The 15,775-nt window shown below is 46.1% G+C and overlaps 1 protein-coding gene across 2 annotated transcripts in view; it reads right to left on the bottom strand.

Moving 5' to 3' along the window:
* The window catches only part of LDLRAD3 (low density lipoprotein receptor class A domain containing 3), a 168,469-nt gene that overhangs the window by 70,087 nt on the left and 82,607 nt on the right, over positions 1-15,775 (bottom strand). For both annotated transcript variants that reach the window (XM_088459028.1, XM_088459029.1), the window contains 2 exons: positions 15,486-15,611; positions 14,346-14,480 (listed from right to left, as the gene is read on the bottom strand). In XM_088459028.1, coding sequence (XP_088315154.1) covers positions 14,346-14,480; positions 15,486-15,611 — 261 coding nt within the window. The remainder of the gene's footprint in view (positions 1-14,345; positions 14,481-15,485; positions 15,612-15,775) is intronic.

Below are 15,775 nucleotides of genomic sequence, written 5' to 3'. Positions count from 1 at the left end.
TAAATCCCCCTCAAACATAGTGTAGTTCTAATGACATACTGGGGACGTTAATAGATACGATTTCTCATCTTAGCAATCAGCCAGTTCCCAGCTGTAAACAAAACTTAGCTTGTCACTTAAAAGTCACTTACATGGGAATAAATGACGTCGAGCTCCAAGTATATATATAGAAAATGTATTTCAGTCAATGTTCGTTACTAAGGTTTTTTTTCCTTATTCTCCTTGCTGTTACCGTTCATGACAAGCTCAATGCATTATGATTATAACTACAACATTCTGGGACATTAGCTATTTCTACCAATTAGTTTGTCATTTAAAGGGGGACTATGTTACCTAGAACATCGTATGAAATTAAAAAAATAACCAAACTCTGAACTGTATGTTTAATTAGACAGCAAGTCAAATCTATGATTACATTTATTATTGGCTATGTAGCTTCTCAAAAGCATTTTTTTACATGCAGTGCAGTACTTTTATTAGCCTGCGGGTGTCACTGCTCCAAATTATACCTCAGCAGTGCAGATGGCTTCCATCCAGCTCTGCACAAGAGTTACATGCCAGCTGCCACATGCTGGAGATGTATCCTCTGGCAGTCTTTGTAGTGGGAGCACCTATTGTGCGTCTCGGGTGAAGTGAACTGCAGGCACGCTCCGGGTCACTCCCATTAACAAACCACCGGCTGGAAGACATTGCGGTGTTGCATGCGGATCTGTATCCGCTGGGAACTGCTGGAAAGTGACCCGTTTGCAGTGATGTGTAATTACCGCTGAATAATCACATCCACTCGAGTATGTTACCAGACGCACAGCGTTCAGGCTTTCACACGGGGCTTGGTGCAATTATTTGCCATAAAGATGCGTCTCACTGCACTCATGAAATATTAAGGGACCAGAGAAGGCTGTGGTGGAGAAATGACAAATAGAGCTGAGGTTCTCATTACTTCTGCCTGCACCCCCCCATTCCCCATCTCCCTCACACCCTGGTGGGCACCAAACCTAGTCCCAATTGAATCATTGTTCCTAGAGATTGCAGTGTTGTATCTATGGCAGCGGATCCATGTGCTGCTCAGATCAGAACTTGGATTGGCGCAAATCAATCACCCCAACATTATTACATGTCCTCCATTTAGCCCCGTGTGGGTGGGGTACGGGATACAGACGGTCAGAATCTCGACGCCGACCTCCCGACAGGGTCACAATTCAAACCGAAGGAGGTAAGTATACTCTCCTTCCACTCCCCCGACCTCCCTGCTTCCTAAATGTAACCCCCCCCAATGCCTAAACTCCCCATCCCCCCCCTTCCTAGTGTTTAACCCAGATGTTCCCAAACGCGGTCCTCAAGGCTCCCCAACAGTACAGGTGTTAGAGATAACCATGGTTGAGCACAGGTGTTAAATCGGTATGCAGTCGGGAAGCCGGCGGACCTAATCCCGACAGCCAGCTTCCCGACTGCTTAATCCCGGCAAGGGTCAAATGACCGGCGTGTAAATCTAGACGCCTGTCATTTTACCGACGCCAGGAGACCGGCATTCCGATCGAAGTGATGCCGGGCGTCGAGCGCGGACAGCAGTTTAGGTTAGGGGCTCCTGGGGGAGGACTTAGAGTTAGGCACCCCTCCCCGGAAGGTTAGGGTTAGACTAGGGGGAGGGAGGGTTAGGGTTAGGCACCTCCAGGGGAAGGTTATAGTCAGGCACCCCCGGGGGACTTAAGTTTAGGGGGCGGGGAAGAGGGGGTAGGTTTAGGCACTTAGAGGGGGGATTAGGGCTAGGCACTGGGGGGGGGGGGGGGGAGTTATGGTCAGGCACCCCTAAGTGAGGGTTAGGGTTAGGGGGTAGAATTAGGTTAGACAATACTTACCTTGGACGATCAGGATGTCCTCCTCTGCCGGGATGCCACTGTCGGGATTCCAACCGCCGGGCATGGGTCCGGCGGTAAATCATACTGATTCCGTTAAATCAAACTGACTGAGGTACAATTAAGTCACCTGTGGTTAAGCATGGATATCTCTAACACCTGAACTGTTTGGGAGCCTTGAGGACCGCGTATGGGAACCTCTGGCCCAACCCTAACCCTTCCCCTAGTGCCTAACCCTCATCCACTACTTACCATCAGGATGCCGGTACTGGGATTCTGACTGGTGTTGGGATTATGACACCATCCAGCGTGTGCGGTACGCAGAGTGATTCCCTTACTGCGCCGCTGCGATTAAAGTCCAGCATTCCCATCTGACGTTTGTGTGTGAGCGGTCTGGCTAGAAGCAATCCGACTCCTCAGAAGGCAATGACAATAAATGTAGTGGACAGAGCACGAACTGGGCGCCGAATATGGCACCTTCATGAAAGGAAAGCGCACGGGCTTGCAGGCCAAGATGGCGGCTTCTGTGGGGAGTGCAGCTTCTGGTGGCGGAATGAGGCTGTCCCCTGCCTAGTAAACGCTGGGTACATGATTGTTATGTGCACACGCAAAAGAGATTTCATTTCGCAGGGCTACATTATTAAACGAGATGTAAAAATCAGAGAAGGCGCATATAGGTCTTCAATTCCAGCTCAGATTAACGTTAACTACCACAGTTGGATAATTAAGTATCCCTCGCAGCGAGTTCAATCCTTCATCATCGGAGATCATACGGCCTTCGATGATGAATAGGCCCCTCTAAGTAGTAGAACCAGCGAAGTTGCATACCCCGTGATGACTGAGAGCTAGAACTCTGCCAGTCTGCCTGAGGCTGGGGAGGATCACAGAATCGCCAACTTCCAGGGTATGCCTGGCCATGCCCAAGACCCTCGAGGGCTGGTGCACACGCAGTGTAGCCATTGGCATGCCCAGAATCGTCCCACCCTGCCTAATCCAGGCATCACAATGCATTTGCCTGTGGGGGTCTCGGCAGGGTATTCCGCCTGTGCCAGGCCCCATCTACTGTGGACACCAGCGAAAGTAATTCTGCCACGGGCCTGAGGCATAGGCTGCCAACAAACCTGACTGGACGGATCCTGCTGCCAGTATAACAGCTTAATATTAATAAAAAAATACATATATCCAATGATGCAAATTAGTTTCATACCTCTCCCAGCTGTCAGGGTATGAACACTTTTGCAAAGTCTTCCTTGGATGTTACAATATTGTGTTTCAGCCTTAACCAATGTGTATCTTTTGCCCAGTGTCCCTTTAATAAACAAGCCGCCTCGTTCAGCCGCAGTCAGACACTGATAACGAATTGCTGTATTAACAGGGCAGGGGACACTTCCACATTAATCCTTATTAATAGTCAGTGACTGATGCAGGGGTCACCGTGATCCGATTAGCACTGACACTGACCTCTACCTAGATAACCCCACAGGTGTCCTGTATTATATTATTATAGATGGATACTTCCAGAAAAGTATCATTTGAATGATTAACATGCAAACCTTAGAAAACTTATGTATGATAATAATTATCCCCAAAATAAGTTCATATCTTTTAGCCCTTTTTCCTATGGCTGCCTCTCAGCCTAATTAGAGAATAAGAGCCTAGACTGGAGAGCGGGAGCAGAATGATTAATCCTTTTAATAACGTCCATATCCCCAGCAGGTATCCCCGCGCAGTCTGAGGCTGGACCGACGAGCGGAGGAAGCCCCGGTATCCGGAGCTGCCAATCACCAGGCTCTGTGCAGAAACCGGACTGGAAAGCTTTTAACGCCACAGGAAACGCTGGAATAAAAGGCGTTTCTATGCGAGCCAAGGCATATGCAATTGTTTGCGCTGTGTGTAGATGTAACAATGGAATCTTTTAAAGACGGGAAGAATTCCATTAAGATCTCACAAAAATGCATTCACTCCATGGGGGGGGGGGGTTATTTCTTCTCGCTTGAAAGCCATAATTCCCAGCAGTGCTGCCTGAATGTCACACAAACCATAGCACGACCTTCCCTTTCCTAATGTCAGTATTTAATGTAACGGCAATGTGTTACAGCCGGGGAGAAAAATATACAACTTAAAAAAAGGAAAGATTTTTTTAAAAGACAACGGAAGGCGACAACTATTTCTTCTAGCTGGCGACGGTGCGTTCTGCCCAGAAGCTGCTATCCCTGGCAAGATCGATACGGGTTGATGGGGGGGGATGTCGAATGGGACTGCCATAAAATTCTGTTAGTCATGGACAGACGGCACAATTGACGTAGATTTACTAAAGCTTCTATAACAGATAAGTGATGATGTTGCCCATGGCAACCAACCAGATTCTAGCTCTCATTTCTCTATTGCATGCTAGAAAATGATTCACGGAATCTGATTGGTTCAGGGTTGCCGACATTTTGGCTGGCGCTTCCGGGAGAGGGCAGCCAGATCGGCATAGCAGGGGGGCTCAGCCAAACAGCTTGCCTGGCATTGGTGGGCAGGGCATCATTTTGCCCCCGCTACACAATGCAGAGATTACCGCCATTGTGAAGCAGTGGACGGGGCCAAAATGACGCGATTCAGAGTGAATCGTGTCACTTATTACCGTGGGGGGGGGGGGGCGACGGCCGAATCGGGAGGGTAGGCAAGTATGGATTGGTTGCTATGGGCAACATCACTACTTGTCTGTTTTAGAAGCTTTAGTAAATATATCGCAGTCTCTTCATAATATAAACATGTTCGGGAGAAAGCTAAACGGTCAGATCTGTGCAATGTGCCAACAGATGTATGTGCCAGTATAGATAAGGTCCTGGGCACTGGCCAGATCTGGCCACATACTGGCACCATGACACAGCCTGTAAGAGTACATGTCTGCTAGTCTGCTTCAGCTGCAGAGCTACAGTATATCTCTAAAGTGGAGATTCCACATATAACCTCACACACCTACGAACAAGAACAACTACTGCATAATGTATTTAAGCAGATGGGTATGTTTAAAAAGAAAAAACAAGAAAAAAAAATATTTGTAGACTACATTGGCGGGCGGGCGGGCGGGCGATGCCCATTTATCTATAATAGTAATAATAATTGGATTACACTTTAGCAGACTCTTATACCCACATGCCAGAATATTTTTTGGCACCAGCCACAGACTACAGGTTGAGTCTCCCATATCCAAAATGCTTGGGACCAGGGGTATTTTGGATATCGGAATATTTGTACACCATATTGAAATGAAATGAAATGTCTTATGAATAGGGCCCAAATCTAAACACAGAATGCATTTATGTGTTATATACACCTTATACACACAGCCTGAAGGTAATTTTATACAATATTTTTAATAATTTTGTGCCTTAAACCACTTAACTGACGTGGTCGTATGGGATGCGAACGCAGGTAGCTGTGCTTCAGCTGACAAGGTGCGAACGCACCGCCCGCTGCTTTTTTTGGAGAGGAAATTTGTTCTACGCATGTGCAGAACTGTTTTCTTCTGACTCCCCGGACTTTCCTGCGGACCTGGCAATTTCTGACCGGTTTTGCTGAAAAAAATCGTCAGTTAAGTGGCTAAACAAAGTTTGTGTACATTGAGCCATCAAAAAGCAAAGGTGTCACTATCTCAGTCATGCTGAAAATATTCCGTATTTCGGAATATTTGGATATGGGAGACTCAACCTGTAGTAGAAATGCTAAAGCCGAATACCCTGATACATATAATAAACCTGATGCTTTCATCTGTGATCGTAAATAATGAACAAATACAAAATGTATGTAAAAATAAAAAAAAAACAACAACAAACTAACAGCACGCATTGCGCAATAAGTTGGCTCTATATGAATAAAAGGATGTAGTAGGTATTACTAATCCCGGCAGCGGCAGCCCGGCAAGGGTGAAAATCCCGATTTTCCCTAAGGTAAGTATCGCTGACCTAATTCCCCCCACCAACCCTAACCTTCCCTTAGGGGTGCCTAACCCTAACCTCCCCCGAGGGTGCCTAACCCTAACACCCCCTTCCCCTAGCCTAACCTCCCGAGGGGGTGCCTAACCCTAACACCCCCTTCCCCTAGCCTAACCCTAACCCCCCGAGGGGGTACCTAACCCTAACACCCCCTTCCCCTAGCCTAACCCTAACCTCCCGAGGGGGTACCTAACCCTAACACCCCCTTCCCCTAGCCTAACCCTAACCTCCCGAGGGGGTGCCTAACCCTAACACCCCCTTCCCCTAGCCTAACCCTAACCTTCCGAGGGGGTGCCTAACCCTAACACCCCCTTCCCCTAGCCTAACCCTAACCTTCCGAGGGGGTGCCTAACCCTAAGTCCCCCCCGGGAGTCCTAACCCTCCCCCCGCGCGCAGCTGTCCACGCCTGGCATCCCTTCGATTGGATGGCGGGCGTCGGTCTTCCGGCGTCTGGTTAATGACAGGCGTCTAGATTTAGATGCCTGTCATAAGTACCATGCCGGAATTAGAACGTCTGGAAGCCGGCGGTCGGGATTTAGACCGTTGGCTTCCAAACTACATCCCGAATAAAATGTTATTAAATATTTTTTTCCCCTGTTAAATATGCTAATTATCTCCGGCTACACTGTGTGAAAGAGAACGATTACACAGAATGCCATCTATATGGGGGCACTGATTGCTACACAGATTGAGTCTACCTCTTAATATACACTAAAAAAGGTGAACACAGCGAGGGAAGGGGCAGGCTAGGGTGACTGGCACAGTAAGTACCATTTAGGGGTGGAAGCAGCTTGCATATACATCTTTTAGAGCCTAATCTGTTACAGTTGCTCCCCCCCAGGTGCAAGATATGAGATTCGGCTGGAAAAATAAATACATTTAAAAAAAAAAAATCAAAATGTAACAGTGAATCAAAATCTAGTTTTGCCAGCCCCAAACGCTTGCCACACACCTGGTGCGGCGAGCGCTGGGTGTATAAAAGCATATTTCTACATGATGCACCTGACTACCTTAAAGTGTTTGGATGGGTTTATAGTACTACAAGCACCAGCGTGTCCCGGGATCTACATTGTGCCTTGGAGAAATTCTGAGAGGAAAAAAAAATTAAAAAATGTTTTCCTTTAAAAAAGACCTCTCCCGTCCTCCCCAGTACAAAACTCATGTGCAGCAACTTATTGCCCAACTAATTCCTGGCTCTGGTGTGGTCTTCTGCAGTCCATATAGGCATAATTGGTTAAAAAAAGACAAAAAAAAATTCCTGTCGTTGTGTTTTTCCGCCATATGGAGACGCGGACGCGAGAAAGGAGCCGTGTGTTTATTAATGCAGTACGGTTTTCCCACGGTCAGACCGTATGGAATCCAGACTGTAATATGTAGTAGTGATACGCCACTTGCGCTTTATACACTCAACGCATAGCTTACGATTCGGTGTAATTTGTGACAAAGACACATTAGACATTTGCATACTCTTAAAGTAGCTCTGCGTACTGTGCGAACTGTGTACTTGTTATGGATGCAATAAGACGCCTACGTTTATGGCAGAAATTGCGGTCAAATCTTCATGGTCCCCACTGAGGAGAATTTTTCCTAATCAATTATATCACTGTGTTGCTTATAAATGAATAGAGTATTGATTACTGTACCCCAAAAACTTACTACCTCCGCTCTTTACAGGGGACTACAGGCTATATTTACAAAAAGTGCGGATTTATAAAAGTGGAGATGTTGCCCTTAGCAACCAATCAGATTCTAGCTATTATTTTCTAGAAGGTGCAGGATAAGCGATAAGTAGGATCTGATTGGTTGCTATGGGCAACATCTCCGTTTCTATAAACTCTCACATACGTGTCCCACTTTGATCAATTCAAAAATTCAATTTACAAAAGAGTAATGACAGTACAAGCCCAGCTGAACGCTGCAGAGATCGGAATCTAGCACTGATTACAGAAGGTATACTGTACTATACTGTACTAAACTCATGGCTAGAGATTAGGGAAAGGGTAAATATATATGCAACGCATTAAATATTAGCAGTGATCTGTCATTACTTTGAACTCGGTTGCCAGACTAGGTGCCAGCGATGGGAGATGTTCTCCTAGTGTTAAGGGTGACCTGACAAAGCACGGGAAGATCCATCGAACGAAGCCTTAATTTCACACTAGCTTTAAAATAACATTGCCATAGTAACTGGGCCAATTTGGAAGTGATCCAGTAGAGTAGAAAATGTTCTTTACAGCCAGTAACACAGCTCTGTGTGTCAGACATGAAAATAGAAAGACGACAAAGGGGGAAACAACGCGTTTCGCCTGCTCTGTGAGAGGACGGCAATGCTGGAAATTGCTTTATTCAAGCTGTTAGTAAATTGTAGATTCTATTTTAGGTAATCATCATGTTGGCTATATATGTCGGCCATAAACTTCGAGTAACTCATTTGTGAGGTTACTGCACGCATATGTTTGCCGCTTTACAGAACATATTCTATCCAGGAAGCAACCTGCTCCCTCCATCTATGTGTCTAGTCTGAAAATTTTGCTTATTACTGTTTCTATTATTACAGCATTTTACATATTTTCTGACTGTTTATGTTTTTTTTTTTACATTTTAAACCTTTATGGTTTTAGGACATGACTTGTACTTTAGACCCTTCAAAATACACCCAGCGCAACAATACTTCTCTGGGAGGAGATGGGACTGGGGGGGGGGGGGCGGGGGGCTTTTCTGTCTGAGCCAGCAGAATGGGAGCTGCCAGCTTGCAGACTTTTGCTCTCCAGAAATGGGTTTGACAGATAACAGATGTTAGACAGGCGACAGGTCGACAGGGACAAAAGGTCGACACAGAAAATGTTGATATGGATGAAGGCAGAGAAATACAAACGGTCGACATGGTCAAAAGGTTGACAACAATTTGGTCGACATAAAACTGGACACTTTCTTTTTGCTTTTTTTTTTTCTAACCCTAACCCTCCCTTACCGTCGGGGTAGATACCTGACCCTAACTGTCCCTTCTAGTGCCTAACCCTAATGGAGAAAAAAAGGTGTTGACCATTTTTATGTCGACCATTTCTGTGTTGACCTTATGATCCTGACTACCTTTGTACATGTCAAGGTTTTCTACGTCGAACTTGAGACAAAGCATATCTACCATAGGACCTACCTTCTGTGAGATACCAGATGGTAAATCCAAAAGGCAAGAGCAGGGAACAAGACAAAATGGTTTGTGTTATTGGGGTTCTAAACCGCCGTTGAGCAATGATGCGATATGCCCCACTGCCCAGGGTGACTATTCACTACGAATTGCATCACTGAGGCCCCCGATCACACCACTAGGAAAGTGGATGAGATTTGAGAGGGGGGGGGGGGGCAGTCTACTCTCCCTGGAATCACAGAGAACTCTACAAAGCTCAGTAGTCTCCCGTACATTCATTAGACTAGGCAAGCATGGTGTAATAGGTGGTATTTTCACACTTTGGCGTAACATGGCGGCACTTACAAAACTTTGCTAGAGGGGCCACAAATAAGACTTTAAAGGTAAATACCCCTTGAGATCCAATACTCTCCAGTGCAGACCAGATGGGTAGCAGAACACAGAGCATGCTTGCCTACTTTTGAAAAATAGTTTACATAAAATGTTAGTTGGTAGTAGAATGCGCTGCACATCGTTGAGGAGACGTGTCATGCTCCGCCTACTGGGTGTGTCTAGCTCCACCTATGGGCGTATCTATTGCCACTCAGGGGTGTCTCCTGTATTTGCCTAAAGTTTCCAATGGAATGTTGGCAAGCAATGGGGGGAATTCAATTCAGCGCGATGTTGAATATATCGATGGGAGGGAGCTCCTGAAGCTACTATTCAATACACCGTGCTGTTTGGGTGCGCTAAGGATTTATTTTCGTACCCCCCTGGGGATGCGAGGAAAAATCCGACCAAAGTGCCGGGCGCGCAGCTGTTTTTCTACATAGCGCGGCACTAACAGCCGCGCGCCCGGAGAGAATGCCGGTTACCGTGCCTTAATACCCTTGTTAAGGTTCCCGCATTCTCCGACCACACAGCGCACTGAATTGAATAGCTCTGGGAGCTTGCTCCCTGCGCTATTCAATTCACGTTGAATTGAATTCCCCCCCAATGTATACTTTATTCCAGTGCCCTTTACTAAACCTGCCTAATGAGACACAGAGGGTGGACATTTATTTCAATTACTTTTCGGAGCTATGGAAATGCTGGATGTCTCCGCGCCTGACTGACGTTCTGATAAAGCTGCTGCAGTACTGCGTTTTCTGTGTTATAGCAGACGGCTAAGAGCTGACCACATACAGACACAGTCACAATTCAACAGCCTGACATCCATGCCCATACAGAGGGGTATATTTATTAAGCCTTGGATAGAGATAAAGTACCAGCCAATCAGCTCCTAAGTGCCATGTCACAGGATGCGTTTTAAAAATGACAGGAGATGATTGGTTAGTTCTTTATCGCTGTATTATCTCCATCCAAGGTTTAGTAAATAGACCCCAAAGTCACTGCACACTACCCGCTGGGGCATCTGCCACCCAGAACCAGGTGTGCACAGAAGGGATTACTGGAGGTAGGTTACATGATATCACACTGCCCGGCTGCCACAAGGATCAAGCCTTTTTACTGCCCTCAGAGTCAGGATTCAGCTCTGCTGGGCAAGGCGGCCACCGGGGAGGTATTGGGTAGCGTCATGGCGTCCTCTTATTCAGTCACCGTCCCTATCAATACCGGACTCGCGCTGTCTCCTTTGCGGTGCAGCGGGGGACTCCACAGTGAACTGTGAGTTTCCCGCAGGGTGCGGGAGGATAGGCTACTATGGCACAGAGTGCCCGTTCACACTGCCTCGCCGAAGGAAGCCATGTATACGCAGTAACATATGCGCAGCAGGTTTTGGGCTCAAACAACAACACTCTATACACACATATTATATAACACACAATTCTGTGTGCTCCATGTATGTAGTCGGCATTGATGAAAACTGTATAACTATAAACCTTGCGAAGTTAATCCCGCCATGCCTCGCATTCCTACTGAACGCATATGTACTAACATATGCGATCAGTAGCGCAAAGGACAGCTCTTCCGATAAGAGCTGTCCTTTGCGATGTGCGCTGTGCCGCGGACTTCCGGGTTTATGCCCCGGAAGTCCATCTGCGTATGTGCAGAGTGAGGCGGCGGCTGTGGGGCATGCTGGGAGGGATCCGATCGGATCCCCTCATAGCAGCGTGATGCGGTAGAAGCCCATAGGCTTCTATAGGGTAACGCCAGCAAAAGCTGGCGGTACCCTCCGCATCGGAGACCCGGCGGCCAGGTGATGATACATACGAAAAATGCGGTAATACCCCGGAAACGGGGTTTTTACCGCATTTGCCGTTTAGTACATCCCGCCCACAGAGTGTAATTAACCGCTTATCGGACGGGATCCATCCTTATACCACCCCTACCCTGTGCTAGACGCTGCAAATGGGCCTTGTAAAGGTTAAGAGAGTTTCAAGTTCCTGGCAAATCTCTGACAAGCGCCCGTCCTGAGCGCTCACACCTGGCACAGTCACCCCTATTTACCTCTCATAGAAACATCCTCTCATGTCAGTCAATGAGGGAAGCCAGCGAAACGGCAACACAGCCCTGATCCATTCAAGTCCTCCTTGATACTTGGGGTGGAGAGAAGCGTATAGAAGGGGAGATCCTCAGGGGAGCGGAGCCCTTAGAAAGTGATATATCAAAGCAATGAGGAGGAGGTGGGGAGACGGGTTCTGCCGATTCCTGGAATTAACCTGAGCAGCTCTGCAGCTGTGAGACACAATCGCAGCCCCCACCCCGCAGTAATGGGGGGTCACAGTGCCAAGAGCCCATTTATTTATCTGTAATGTGCTCATTATATATTCTGATGTGTTACACACTGTCACTTCACATGCTCACTTACGGCAGCTATAAATTATTCTGCTAATAGCCTCCTAGATGGATAATTAGGGAAAATACAGTTTTCTAGCTGATGTTCCTAAAAATAAACTATTCCCCTGAATTTATTTACTTCCTTCGAACAGGTGCGCGGTCCTGACTCATGAGCTGTGATTTCTGAGTCACCCCGCCTGCCGGGGACTGTTGGTGACGGCCTGCCGCAGTCTTATTTGCAGCACATCGGACAATTAGGTTCTACGAACGGGTTTTCTGAGTAATTATCTGTCTCGTCATCTGACCAAGTACTAGCGCACGGAGCGGACGCTTCAGGCAGAGCTTTGGGTAATGGCCTGATCATGTAGAATACAGACGTGCTGCCGCTGGAAGGGGTTCTGGGTAACAGCGTGCTACTTTTGTGTATTGGGTCTGTCACGCATCAGACATGGCCAGCCGGCAGCAAAGCATTTTGGGTAATAGCTTCACTTAAAATCCATAAGTTATGTCAATTGGATCCATCTTATCATTGTAATGGGATAGCTTTTCCTTACCGTCCAGGGGCATTTGATGAGGGAAAGTGCATTTACAAAATGACACATACATAAAAGACCTATTCTGCCCCCTGCTCTCCGATTAATTCAAGAATTAATTAGGCTGGATTAACAAGATGTATTCTAGGGGAAAAAAATAATGAAATGAGCCAAGGGTTTGGGCTTGAAATCGTTAGATTGGTCTGTGAAGTGACGCTTAAGCCGGGTACACATAGAACGATTTCCCTTGAACTTTCTGTAGTGCAGGACAAACGATATTGGGTGTATACACATAGATATTCTATGATAGACATTGGGTGTACACACTGATAGATATATATGATAGACATTGGGTGTACACACTGATAGATATATATGATAGACATTGGGTGTACACACTGATAGATATCTATGATAGACATTGGGTGTACACACTTATAGATATATATGATAGATATTGGGTGTACACACTGATAGATATATATGATAGACATTGGGTGTACACACTGATAGATATATATGATAGACATTGGGTGTACACACTGATAGATATCTATGATAGACATTGGTTGTACACACTGATATCTATGACAGACATTGGGTGTACACAGTGATAGATATCTATGATAGACATTGGTTGTACACACTGATATCTATGATAGACATTGGGTGTACACACTGATAGATATCTATGATAGACATTGGGTGTACACACTGATAGAGATCTGTGATAGATATTGGGTGTACACACTGATAGATATCTATGATAGATATTGGGTGTACACACTGATAGAGAGCTATGATAGACATTGGTTGTACACACTGATAGATACCTATGATAGATAACTTTCAGTGAAGTCATCCTGCCACATCTCTGAACAGTAAATTCTTGACGATGTCGTCCAAATTGGCCTGCATGTACGGACGACAAAAGGCATCGTTAACGACCCGCGGGAGCGCGCATCGTTGGTCGTTCATTGCATACACACGGAACGATATGAACGACATATCGCTGGACGATATCATTATTGTTCAAAGATATCGTCTCGTGTGTATATGCCCCCTTATTCAGTTTCCACCATGTGAATATTTAGCCCCAGGGTTGGATTAAGGGCCACAATGGCCTGAAAATGTTCATTGGCTTACAGTGAGAAGTGGAGGTGTGGCCAGTGATGTGTGGGTGTGGTCAGTGCCATGTGGGCGTGTACACCCCTATACTCTCAACCTTAATGTCTCTTTAAAAAGGTAAATGTAGAAAAGTTGCTTGATGTGGGAGGAACATAGAAATACAAATGTAAGACTAATGGCTGACAGTGTGGCCCCCCCGACCGTGTGGGCATCTTCTTACTATCATGTTGATGGGCCTATTTATATCTGGAGGCCTGGAGCTGCAGTCACTTGTGCCCCATTGTTGAATATGGCCCTGTTCAGCCCAGTAGGTGCTGACTGTAAGAGCCATACTTTGGCCGAGCACAAGTGTGTGAGGTGAATACATAGGTGCATTTGTGCAAACAGTAAAATATATTGCAAGGGTGCATGATATACACATTTGTAGATTATCATTAAAGCAAAGTTACTACTAAGTCCTCCGGCAATAATAATATGTTTTTTTTTGCTTTGAGGATAATTTAGTAGTAAATAAAAAAAACAGGGTTTTCCCTGAGACACATTTTATTCATCTCTCTGTGCGCTCCCCTGGCCTGGCGCTGTGATATATACAGTAAATGGCCCAGAGGCGCAGTCTGACGCAGGGACATGGACGTGTAGAGATGAACTGAATTGCAAAAAATAAATCTAGGGGACCTGCTGAAACAATTTTCTTTTGTGCAATGTGTCAGCCATTAAATGTAACCTAGTTGTCCTTTAAATGCTAAACAACCATCATACAAAACTTACTGCAGCAAAGGATTCTGGGTAGCGCTTGAGCTGCTCACCCACCTAGTTGCACCCTTCCATACTTCTACCTAACCGCACAGCGTCGTCCTCTAGACACCAACATGCCGTCCAGCTGCTCTACTGAACGTGGGTCTTTGTTAGCGGTAGAACTTCCAGTGTAGTGGGCTAGATGTCAGCGTACCTTGTGTGTTTGGACAATGCTCCTCGTCGCTGTTGTCCTCGCAGTTTTTCTGACCGTTGCAGACAAAACTCTTGTCGATGCAGAGCTTGTTCTTGCAGTGGAACCGAGAGGTGGAGCAGAGCAGGGGGTGAGCAACTGGAAGAGAGGAGCAGAGACATTCAGGGGCTGATTTTTATCAAACTACATAACATGGCTCCAACAGTTTATCTAACACAGGGGCCTATTCATCAACACTAAAATAACGTTTTTAAGGACATTTTCCTTAATTAACGTTATATTAGTATTCATGTAGCCACTTAGCAAAGGAGATAACACTGATATCTCCTTGCTAAGTCCCCCTGCGTTAATTTCCACACTCCCCATACATTAGTACATTAGTATGGTGATATGGAAATTATGGTATTCATCAAATTCCAAAAATTATGTATATTCGGAATTTGATGGTGTTACTATCCGCCACTGTGAGGTGGCGAATAGCAGGTAACACTTACCTGCTTACAGCTGGACAGGTCCCCCGACGTCTCCCTCCGGCGCTCTGGTGCGTCCTCCGGCTCCGTCTGCTATGCGGTCATGTGTTCTACCAGCAGAACACAATAAAGTTTAGAAAAAAAAAAAATAAAATATATATATATATATATTTTTTTTTTTAAACAGTACTGTGCTCTGCTGGGAGACCACATGACCGCATAGCAGACGGAGCCGGAGGCTGCTGCGCGAGCAGGTAAGTGCTGAACGGGGGGGAGGTGAGCGGAGGGGGGGGGACACAAACTTACCGCATCTGTAGGCAGTGCTGCGCATGCGCTGGTTTTACAGATGTAACAGCGCATGCGCAGCACTGCTTCCAGCTGCGATAAGTTAGTGTAGAGAGGGATAACTATTCGTAAAAATGACAGCTTTTCGGAATAGATACTTATGGGGAGGAGGAATGATGAATTCCTCTGGTAATTAGGTAGAACTCCATGCGTAAACCTAATTACCTCCTGGGAAACTTTAGTTATGATGAATAGGCCCCATAGTCTTTGGCATTTGTAAATGCAGGGGCGATAAGGAGACTGCGGGGGGGGGAATTATCCCAAGAAGGAACCGCATCCCCCCCTCCCATTAGCTTATCATTCAGCTCGCTGTGCCGTAGTCACTTACTGCAGTTCTCCTCATCACTTCCATCAGGGCAGTCCTCTAATCCATTGCACTGGAAGCGCCCAATGATACAGTGGATGCCGCTTGCGCAGGGGAAGAACGTTGGGCCGCACTTGGATTTGGCCTTAGCTGTGTTGGAAAAAGGAGACAACAGATTTAAAAAAAAAAAAAAACTACAGCTATTGGTAAAGGAATTATCCAAGTTAAGTTTTATTTTTACAAAATCCCTACTCTTTCCAATAATAATATCACTTTGGTTGGTAGTTTAGCCTGGTCCCGCTACTCACATATAT

The sequence above is a fragment of the Taudactylus pleione genome, unplaced genomic scaffold (genome assembly GCF_031769625.1).
Source record: "Taudactylus pleione unplaced genomic scaffold, aTauple2 ptg000887l, whole genome shotgun sequence".
Classification (NCBI taxonomy): Eukaryota; Metazoa; Chordata; class Amphibia; order Anura; family Myobatrachidae; genus Taudactylus; species Taudactylus pleione.
The sequence above is the reverse complement of the archived record's forward strand: the minus strand, read 5'-3'. Positions and strand labels throughout refer to the sequence as shown.